The sequence below is a fragment of the Brienomyrus brachyistius genome, chromosome 18 (assembly GCF_023856365.1).
Source record: "Brienomyrus brachyistius isolate T26 chromosome 18, BBRACH_0.4, whole genome shotgun sequence".
Lineage (NCBI taxonomy): Eukaryota > Metazoa > Chordata > Actinopteri > Osteoglossiformes > Mormyridae > Brienomyrus > Brienomyrus brachyistius.
In genome coordinates, this window is record NC_064550.1 from 2781311 (window position 1) to 2792598 (window position 11288).

Genomic DNA, 11288 nt, shown 5'->3' on the forward strand with positions numbered 1-11288 from the left:
AAATGTTATGGTCTGTCATAGAGCTTAGTTAAGAGGAACGACGATAAAAGAGCAAGGATGTTGTATATCCATGAGTGGGCTTTTGGTGTTTTGTGTGTTCAGAACAATATACAAAATCCGATGCAGTTGTTTTTAATAATGAATGAAATTAATTCATGTTGGTTTTAGGCAAATGAGGAGTGTTCTTTTCCTAGTATGTTTGAAAGAATTGCATTTAAGAATGCACAAAGACTTTTAGCTCTTCTTTAAATGCTTCTAACATCTACAGTGGATGAGGTAAGGAAAAAGGGGCTAGGTGAACCATCCCATCTTCTTGTCTGGGTAGAAACAGTATTACAAAGGGAGGAGAGCATTGCACTGGCATGTCAGTGACCTCCCATTGGCTCTTAAAACATCACACCTTGTCTTTCCTCCCCTTGGTTTACGTCACTCCTCCTCACTTAATACGCAGTATTGGAAGCCAACTGGTAGCTGGTTCGTCGACTGATCGATTTACTAAAGCAAATTCAGACAAACAGCCCTTCGTTCAAAACTGAGTGATACTGAAGAAAAGGATACAAATTCTGCTGACAATGGAAAGAATTGCTATAAAGGATTACTTTAAAGTCAGGATGGCTCACAGCAATTCTTTGGACTGATCAGATAAGAAGTGGAAACAAGTCTTAAGGTAGGTGCAAGAATAATTTCTTTTAAAATTATATGAGACTAATTTTAAGTCATAAGCAGTGTGTATTTTCATTGTCTTACATAAATGCCAGCAACACTACACCAATACCACAACATATTCCTTGCCCTAATACACTTAAGTTCCCAGTACTATGTGTGTTTAATTAGGACAAATACTGTAGGTTGAAATACGTACATAGACTTTGTGTAAGCAAATTGACTACATTGCAGCTATTGGAGCTATCAGCTTGTACTCATCCTATGGCTTGCACACAATAGTTTTTTTTGCTATACAAGATGATATTTTGTAATAATGTTGCATACGGGTTACCAGATATAATTTACAGTGAAAAATTGCATAGAGACCACTGTGACTAGAGCAGGTGCATCCCCAAATGATCTGCCAATTAGTAAAAGACTGTTCAGTTCATTTCTAAATAGGCTCATTATCTGTCTCTGCTGTCCGTAATTAGTCTCCTGTCTACTATATATCACATTCTGATGAAATACAAGTGGCATTCAGTCAGAAAAATCTACAACTAGACAATAGTGTTTCGCTTTACTGGTTAATTGCTGAATAACAAAATCTATCATTTGTTAATGGATTTCTTGTACACACACAGTAGGAGGTAGTATTTAAGCAAAAATGTATCTTTGTCTAAACAGTCATGTGGTCCATGGTGGTCCCATACTGACAACACGCCACCACAAAATCAGTCAGAGGATTCTTCTGTTTTTTGACTGAAAATTTTCTCTTACTTTGTTATTCTTCGCTACTGCCTATTTCCCCTCTCGCTCTGGGAACAGAGCAGTCATCATTGCTGAAACACCAGTAGTTGCTATGGATGGCAAGGTCGTCTCCACAGCAATGATTTAACCGGGAAACCCCCGCTGAGGGCTGTTGGGAGGTCCTCCCACATGGCTTTCTGCGGATATATGGGCTCTCTAATGTACTTTAGTTATATGAAGGATGGAGATCTTGATCATTCAACTATAAATCAAAAATTTCCAATCCAGGTCCTGGATCCACATGAAGTCCCAAATTGCCCGAAATATAAGACAAATATAACATTTTTCCCCCCTCAAAATATGTCTGAAAAAGTGGCGTCTTCTTATATTCGGGGTCTAGACAAAAAAGGGGATATATGGTGACAAATATTACATTTTGTAACAAGTGTGTTGATTTACCGTAATATAGATTTGCTGTAAGATTTCCTACGTGAGTGTGACTCAAAAAAGCGTGAGTGTCACACCAGATGCGTGAGAACTGGCATCCCCGGCAATGTGTGTGTTTAGCGTGTGTCCCTGAGTGTCATGTAAATTGTTGGCTTCCCTGGTTGTGCCACTGCTAGTATTAAACTGATAGTGGCTAGATAGTAATATTGATTTTTAAATAGCTGTTGTCATGTCAATACGTTTTTTGCCCTCTTCATGTGGTTCTACTACATCAAAAACATTCTGCACCCTCAAGGACTGTTGAACCAGTAATATTCATTATCTACACCCCCCACCCCAACAATACATTAGATTTTTGGAATGTTTTACTGTTGTTTGGGATGTTTTGCTCTTACCAGTGACTGCTGGTTAACTGGTGGCCTGACTCATACAAGGTGTTCCCTACTTTGTGCCCTGGTCCTCCTGGTGGTAGACTCAAGGCTCACCACGCAATTATGCTTGACCCTGTTATGGAAGATAGATCGATATTTATTTACAATTTCTTATCAGAACATGTATCCAGAACACAATATCCAGAATACGGCCGAGCTGCGTACAACTGGATTAATGTTTTGTTAATCATTCACTGATTAGTGTTTAATCAGCTATTGCAATTTACCCTTGTGCTGAACCAGTGGACCGATAAATCGTATAATATATATCGTATTAAATAGAAAAATGATGATGATGATGTTAACAGTAACTGAATTCCATACTTCTAGCTCATTCCTACTTGTCCCTGTGGCTTAATTTTGTAGGGCAAAGGATGACTGGCCAGGGGCCTGTAGAGGAAAAAGTACTTTCATCTCATCAACTGTCAGTGAAGACACAGTTAAAGGATGAGACAGAGAGACCAGACAGCACCATCAGCCGGTGAGAGTATAATGTATCAAGTAAAGTGCCCTCCATAATGTTTGGAACAAAGATACATTTTTAAACTGCTCCACAGTTTAAAATTTCAAATCAAACAATTCAGACATGATTAAATTCCATACTTTAATAAAGTTATTTGCGTACCTTTCGGTTTCACCGGATAGAAGCTACAACACTTTTTATACATAGTCCCCCTCATTTCAGGGCTTCACAGGTGTCTGTGATTACTCAGCTGTGTTTCATTGCTTCATTAGTGCAGGGATAAAATACCTAGGCTTACTTATACCATTTGGAGTCTTTGGTTGCCATTATTCAACACGAGTAAAGAAAAAATCCCCAAATGCCTGTCCATCAGATCAGAAAGGAGGTAGGTGTTAGAGACTACTGTCCACAGAAGACTTCATGAACAGAAGTACAGAGGCTACATTGCACGATGCAAAATGCTAGTAGCTACAAAAACAGGATGGTAAGAATACGGTTTGGGGAAAAAGTACTTAAAAGATCTTGCAGAATTTTGAGAAAAGGTCTTTATAGACAGACGAGACCAAAATTAACTTGTATCAGAGTCATAGCAAGAGGAAAGTGTACAGACGGAAAAGAACTGCCCAAGATCCAAAGCATATCACCTCATTTGGTGGTGGGGGTGCTATGGCGTGGGCATGTCTGGCTGTCACAGGTATTGCCACGCTTATCTTCGCTGATGTAATGGCTGACGACGGTCGCACAATGAATTTTGAGGTGCCTAGAAGCATCTTATCTGCTCAACTTCCACTAAATGCCTTTTACTGTTACCTTGCTGTTGGGGCTATATACTTCTATATTATATCTATTAGTTATTAGTCAATTAATTTTTCTTGTTCTTAGGTTGCATTCGGTGTGTGATGACACATCTTCGGAGCTTCAGGACATGGCCACCATAGAACCTCAAGGTGGTAGAAGGGCTTTGTCACGGTGAGATCACATTAGGCTCACTAAACAGGACTCAAAATAAAAACTGAAACTCACAAGGAACTGTAAATACATATATAAACTTTAAAATGAAAAATGTATACAGTAACCTGTTAACATTTGTGAGGGTTAAGAGTGGATGATGAATAATACTTGGACCCCCATAACAGTCGGATAGCCTGAACGATAACATAAGTCTATTTATTATCAATTTATAAATAAACACAGCACTGTATACTTTCCACGTCAAATTACGTTGTCATTTCCTATCAGGACGTTTTTATATAATATACAAACCATGTCACCTGGAAGAGAAATTTTGACTAGAGGGAGAGAATTTTCTGTAATCAGTTTTGGAACATATTTTTGTATATATTATTGCAAGAACGCCTGGGTGACAGACAGCTGACGCTCACAAGGATTAAAAGAAGATTGAGGTTTGAGCTAAGTGTTGCCCTCATGCTTCGGAACCTAGTGCTTGTTAGAATTGACAAGAAATGCAGAGTGCGGGACAAAGGCGTGAGCGTCGAGCGCACGCAGCAGGCATGGCAGGAACACCACAGAGACAGAGGTCAGGCAAAAGCATAGACACCCCCCCACGTGCCCCAGGCCTGCAGCATGCTGATCACGTGAAGAAAACATGTTTGGAAGATGCCATCTGCATAAGGCATATGTGTGTTACAAAATTCACCCCCTACCCTAACCAGTTTGATCTGGTTCAGAGGAGGGGGCGCGAACTGTGAGTGTACCCCCACATAGGTTATGTTGACCAGAAAGTCTTTGGGGCACAACCACAAAGATGGCGGCGAAGTGGTTGTTTCATTGAGCTCAATAATCAATAATAAAGCGAAGTCACATACAAAGGCTTAGTCATAAATACAATATACAAAGTCTTAATGTCACTAAATTTCTTCGACACACCCAATCATTGATACTGTTAAGAATCAATAAGCTTCTGTCCTATTAGAGAGAAAATATTTCACCTGCCTGTTTTATATAATTGTTTTTATCTATTTTGAGGGCTGGTTTGCGTTAGCTAAATACACTTTTCCCTATAAAATGTTACAACATTTGGCTAAATTGTATTTACCTAATAACCTATATCTTCTGGATATAAATAATGTGTCATTGGGATCACTGATTAATGATAATTAATGCAAATTAATGATAACTAGTAAAATGTTTATTACAATGGAAATTAAAAAATAATTTTTTTAAATGTAACAATTCCCGAAACACATATGTCTTACAGATTGGTAAGCCTTGTGGTGATTTTGAGGGAGTGGGCCCACAAGAGCCTGCTGGAGGAAGAACAAAGGCCTGATTCGTTTCTGGAGAGGTTCCGTGGACCGGAGATAAGGACCGCCCCTAGTCGCAACAGCCAGACCAATGACGCACACAGCAAATGGAATATTTTGTATGCGGACAGCATCTACTGCTTACACAATGCTTGCATGAGTCTGCCCTTTCTAGGCATTGTGTCACAACAGAAGTCTAACCATGCTAGCAATTTTTATTGATGCCCCATGTTGCTTAGCTACTTTATCTAAAATAAAGGTGTATCACAATGTACTTGTTTCAGTGGATTGTTGTATATCACAGGAGCAAGATCGGCACGTTTGTTGTGGCACCCACTGACGACGTATACTACTACTGGCTCTTTGTTATTGCCTCAGCTGTCCTCTACAACTGGGTCCTTCTGGTGGCAAGGTATGTTAATGAGCTGTTCGTTTCATACTATAACTGCATATCATGATATTACATTAGAAATGCGATCGTCTTGTTTTATTCATGTTGCGTGATTTTTGTGTGTGTATGTGTGTTTGATATACATCCTGAAGGATCCTGTGCTATTATGCAGGCAGAGGAAATACTTTTGACTTTGCATCTTACAGGGCCTGCTTTGATGCCCTTCAGACAGATTGCTATGTCCTGTGGCTGGTCCTGGATTATCTTTCAGATGTCGTATACATCCTGGACACCTGTGTCCGATTACGCACAGGTTAGCACATTAGCAAGAATTCTACATAAGCCTTACCTCCGATATACCATATTTCTAATAATTTTGGTAGTGCCATATACTTCATTGTAGTGGGGGACGACATCATATTGATATTGTATTACTCATGCACAATAATCACCAGGGCTTCAGACGACGGGTAAAACATCTGACTGGACGCCACTTTTTTTTGGTGCTATATGGATGTTTGTTTACACCCACGATTTGTTAAGCAGATTAGTAGTATGGCTAAAATATCAATGAACTTGGTATAATATCGATATGATATCGCCCAGCCCTACTTCACTGTTTTACTGAATTTTATTAACCTAATAACTATTTCAACACACGTGATACTTTCAGCACAACTGAACCTTGTATTGAATCTCCCACAGGGTTTCTGGAACAGGGCCTGTTGGTGAAAGACCTGTCTAAGCTTAGCAAGAGCTACGTCAACACGCTGCACTTCAAGCTAGATGTCATGTCCATTCTACCAACTGACCTTGCTTACATTGCCACTGGCATCCACACGCCCCAGCTGCGTTTCAATCGTCTGCTACGCTTTCCTCGTATGTTTGAGTTTTTTGACCGCACTGAGACGCGCACTAATTACCCCAATATCTTTCGCATCTGCAATCTGATTCTTTACATCCTTGTCATCATCCACTGGAATGCCTGCATCTACTATGCTATCTCTAAGTCACTGGGTTTTGGCTCAGACAACTGGGTTTATCCTAATATTACAAGCTCAGAAGAATCGCTGTCTCTTAGCTATGTATTCTGTTTGTATTGGTCCACTGTTACTCTCACTACAATTGGGGACATGCCGCCACCTGCCAGGGATGAGGAGTATCTGTTTGTGGTCTTTGATTTTTTAGTTGGCGTACTGATCTTTGCCACCATCGTAGGTAACGTGGGTTCCATGATCTCCAACATGAATGCCACACGGGCAGAGTTTCAGGCTCGCATCGATGCCATCAAGCATTACATGCAATTCCGAAAGGTCAGCAAAGATCTGGAGGCACGCGTCATAAAGTGGTTTGACTACCTGTGGACTAACAAGAAAGCAGTGGATGAGGCGGAGGTGCTGAAGAACCTCCCAAACAAACTGCGTGCAGAAATTGCCATAAATGTGCACTTGGAGACGCTAAAAAAAGTGCGCATTTTCCAAGACTGTGAAGCTGGCCTACTTGTGGAATTAGTCCTCAAGTTGAGACCACAGGTCTTTAGCCCTGGTGATTACATCTGCCGAAAGGGTGACATCGGAAAAGAGATGTACATCATAAAAGAGGGTCGCTTAGCAGTCGTGTCAGATGATGGGGTGACGCAGTTTGCCCTACTGACTGCCGGCAGCTGTTTTGGGGAGATCAGCATTCTAAACATACAGGGTAGCAAGATGGGCAATCGTCGGACTGCCAACATCCGCAGCATTGGCTATTCTGACCTATTCTGCCTGTCCAAGGATGATCTGATGGAGGCAGTGATGGAGTACCCTGACGCCAAGAAGGTGCTGGAGGACCGGGGTCGAGAAATTCTGCTGAAAGAGGGGCTGTTGGATGAGAATGCTGCAAGGAAGCCAACAGGGGAGGATGTTGAGGAGAAGGTGGAGCTGCTGCAGAATTCCCTGGATTCTCTAGAAACACGCTTTGCACAGCTGTTGAATGAGTACACAGCAACGCAGCAGCAACTCAAACAGCGCATTACTGTGCTGGAGCAACAGCTTTGTAACAAAGGCTCTTGCTTCATTACAGACAGAGAGGGGGACGTTATCCTCGATGACAACGCGACAGATAAAGAACTGGTGAAAGATGAAGTAGCTGAGGATGATGGAAATGGCCCTTAGATGGCTTCAGTTAAACAACCGTACGCGTATGAGAATTCCTTTGTATATGCAGGAAATATTTGTTCAGACTTTATACATAAACTCAAATGTAAGCCTTCAAATGGTATGTTTCCTTCACAAACAATACACTGTAACTACTTTTTTTCTTCATTTCAAGTTACATTGATAAGGAATTTTGAGACTGCATTTTTAGTAGAATCATTTTATGTTTTTCATCTTAATTTTGAGGGTGGCATGGTGGTGCAGTGGTTAGCACTGTTGCCTCACATCTCTGGGACCCAGGTTTGAGTCTCCGCCTGGGTCACGTGTGTGTGGAGTTTGCATGTTCTCCCCATGTCGTTGTGGGGTTTCCTCCGGGTACTCCGGTTTCCCCCCACAGTCCAAAAACATGCTGAGGCTAATTGGAGTTGCTAAATTGCCCGTAGGAATGCGTGTGCGAGTGAATGGTGTGTGAGTGTGCCCTGCGATGGGCTGGCCCCCCATCCTGGGTTGTTCCCTGCCTCATGCCCATTGCTTCCGGTATAGGCTCCGGACCCCCCGCGACCCAGTAGGATAAGCGGTTTGGAAAATGGATGGATGGATCTTAATTTTGTTTTTTCCAGGTTATCAAATAATGAAAATGTATGGACCAGAGGTTTAAGCCCTAATTTCCGATGGGCTGTACAAAAGCAAATTTCTGTTCTTATTTACACTTTTTAACAAAATCTGATTGACACACACAGACACCTGTAGGAAGATGCCACCATAGCAGCATCAATAGTATAAGGTGGCTGCCAGACCAACAGATTTGCCAGTAACACTGACTGTGGCTAAATTTATTCATACCCAGTTAGCCCCACCTACCTGGCCACTAAACATGTGCATGTCCAACTACAACTAAATATTCACCATCCGATTTTCAGTATTCAAGAGCAACGTAGGTTAGCAAGCTAGATGGGAAAAAAAATTCAAAAAATGAAATGATTAGCCACACCCCTGGTTTGGTAAGCGTCAACAGCGGAACCCCCTCCCCCGCCCTGCGAATTGCGAGCTACTGAAAATGTAGTGATGTAACATTTGGCAGAGCTACTCCTCTACTTGACTGAATATGCAGCTTTGCTACATAAAAGCTATTCATTTTAGGAAGTAGAGATGCTAGAACCTCATTACTGGAAAATGTAGTTAAACTGATAGCTTCGCTATTTGTAGCAACGCGCCTGCCCAACACAGACAGTGTTAGTCAAAAGTCTGGACAAATCAGACACTCCCAGAACACCCTCACTATGCGTCTGGGTCTACCAGGTCTATCCAGCATCCACCCCCCCCCCCCCAACACCCCATCTGAGCTCGAGGTGGTGATCAGTTGATAGCTCAGCTCCTCTCTTCACCCAAGTGTCCAAAACATACGGACGCAGATCTAACGATACAATTACAAAATCGATCATCAAGCTGTAGTCGAGGGGACACTGATGTCAGATGCACTACAAACACCCTTATGCTTGAACATGTTGTTTGTTACGGACAAACTGCATCTAGCTTAGTAATAAATGAAGATTAAAGTCCTAAGCTAGGATGACTGAATCCCCAGAGGAAGTGGCCTTCCAGCACCCTGTCTAAGATCTCCAAGACGGCCAGATATTCTGCATTGGTGCCCAATGCGTACCAACAGACAACAGTCAGAGCCCGTTCACCGGGCCGAACTCTAATGCACTGGCGTAGAATGTGAGGGCTATAAGTAAACCCACACCTGCCTGGTGCTTCCGACCAAGGGCAACACCAGAGTGCAATCGAGTCCAGGCGCACTAACCCCTCCATTGTGAAAAGGTGCCGTTCATGAAGTGGAGTGATGTATGAAAATATTACAGTTTTGGTTAATCTGTCCAAAGGACACTTTCCCAGAAGGACTGTGTCTTGTCAAAATACTTTTTAGAAATCTCCAATTTTGATTTTTTGAGTTTTTTTGTGTGCCATAGATGTGAGGTCTTTTCGGGTCTTTTACCATGGAGGTAATTTTCATTCAGACATTGACAGATGGTGAGACTTGAAACTGTGGCACCTTGAGCATGGAAGCCAGTTTACATCCTTTTAATATTTTCCTTTGGTTCTTTTGGAACCGTTATAAGAAGCTTAAATCTCTTTAGAAATGGCCTTGCAGCCATACTTAGTTAAGGATCTTCTCTCTGACCTCCTCAGACAACTCTGGTTTCCCTTCTATTTTCTATATTCAGTGTGTTAGGTAGTGACACAAGACAGCAGAGTCAATACTTTTCTCTATATAAACTGGCTGAATGAGTGATTATATTATCGAAGACACCTGTGAAAAGAGTAGAGTCTGCTATATGTATCACTACTGAATTGAAACATTTCAGTAATTCTTGTATTGATTCCTGTAATCCTATGGGTAATGGATCGCTATGTTTTTTTAGCAGGAAGTTATTACTGTAATCATGATGGTTGCTGAGGTGACTTTGAAGCTCGCACATAAACACAGTCCTCACAGAGCTTTTGCAGTAGGGCTACAATCCACCTAAATACTTCTATCTCTTTGGTGGACATTTCACAGGGGCTACATTGTTCAGATGGTGAGTATGGTCCAACATAGATGAATAGTGTGACAGTGCGGTATGACCCACAGTGCAGCTTATAATGGTACTGGGTACTTTATCATTAAAAAAAACTCCAGCACACAGAAAACGGAACCACAAAGGGTCCAAATAAAGGCAGATTGGTTACCCAAGGAGAGAAACAAGGACACATAAGGAAAAGCACAGGGGCGGCGGCGGCAACAGCAACAACAACAGCAGCAGCAGCAGCAGCAGCAGCAGCAGCAGCAGCAACAACAACAACAACAACAACAACAACAACAACAACAACAACAACAGTGACACTGGCCAGTAACATGCAATGACCAACTAAGGAACAGAGCGAAGGCAGACACATATATATATATTGATAACTAGGACTAGACAAGAAGCAGGTGTGAGCCATAGATGATTAACCAAACACTAGGGACTAGGAGTAACAAGGCACAGGTGAGGGTCATAATCACTAAACACTAAGGATTCAAACACTAGGAATGGGGCCGCCAGCGACACCAACTGGCCAAACAGGGAATTGACAGATAGAAGACAGGGACAAATCCTGACTGTAATCAATGAGAATTTTTTCCTGTATATAGTAATAGAATGTAAAGCAAATATATGTGCACAAATGCATTTGATGTTATTCAATGCACCGGATGTTGGAAAACTCAGTTTTTTAGCAAATGCAAATAAAAAGAGGTATTCTAATTTCAGACATAGATTACTTAAATGAGGTAAATGTGGGTTTGATTTAACTCTGTGGCAGGGGTGCCAGAATTACACAGTGAAAGGGTGCTCCACGACAAGTTGCTGCTTAATTTCTTATGTTAGTATGTAAATAATAATTTTACACTTGAAGTTGCTGTGGCTTTAAATGTAGCATATTATTCACTCAGTGATCACTTGACCCATTAGCACTAAGAGCCTCTTCTTAGGAAATGTGAATCATGTGTCTGTAACTGAATACTGCATGCAGACAAGGTTCAGTTACAGTTCAGTTAAGCATTAGAACAGCTAAGATGCATGATGTCAGCAGTTTTAAATGTGGCGTGATTGTTGGTGCCTGTCATGATGCCTCCAGCATCTTAGCAATGGCTTAGACGAAACAAATGATATTTAAAAATACCCATGTAGGGGTAGTTTTGTAGGCAAAAGCACCTAGTTCTTAGCTTTGGTAGACTTG

General features: G+C 41.5%; 1 protein-coding gene across 4 annotated transcripts; it reads left to right on the plus strand.

Annotated features, from left to right (window-relative positions):
- Positions 1 to 7670, plus strand: LOC125713516 (cyclic nucleotide-gated cation channel-like). Of its 4 annotated transcripts, none has more exons than XM_048984719.1 (8): positions 1 to 276; positions 452 to 667; positions 2640 to 2754; positions 3619 to 3705; positions 4955 to 5119; positions 5305 to 5412; positions 5598 to 5704; positions 6097 to 7670. In XM_048984719.1, exons 3-8 carry the CDS (start codon positions 2648 to 2650, stop codon positions 7542 to 7544), a joined length of 2022 nt encoding a protein of 673 aa, XP_048840676.1. In that variant the 5' UTR covers positions 1 to 276; positions 452 to 667; positions 2640 to 2647; the 3' UTR covers positions 7545 to 7670. The 4 variants fall into 4 exon arrangements, with proteins under 4 accessions (XP_048840676.1, XP_048840678.1, XP_048840675.1 ...); XM_048984721.1 differs by lacking the exon at positions 1 to 276 and having other exon boundaries at positions 304 to 667; positions 6097 to 6270; positions 6610 to 7670; XM_048984718.1 differs by lacking the exon at positions 1 to 276 and having other exon boundaries at positions 305 to 667.
- The last annotated feature ends 3618 nt before the right edge of the window (positions 7671 to 11288 follow it).

What these genes read in the sequence shown, in the direction of transcription:
- LOC125713516 (XM_048984719.1), top strand. Translation starts at nt 2,648, where the DNA reads ATGACTGGCCAGGGGCCTGTAGAGGAAAAAGTACTTTCATCTCATCAA. An exon ending in CACAGCAAATGGAATATTTT is followed by an intron (nt 5,120 to 5,304) that starts GTATGCGGACAG and finishes TGTATATCACAG; the next exon opens with GAGCAAGATCGGCACGTTTG. An exon ending in CTGTGTCCGATTACGCACAG is followed by an intron (nt 5,705 to 6,096) that starts GTTAGCACATTA and finishes AATCTCCCACAG; the next exon opens with GGTTTCTGGAACAGGGCCTG.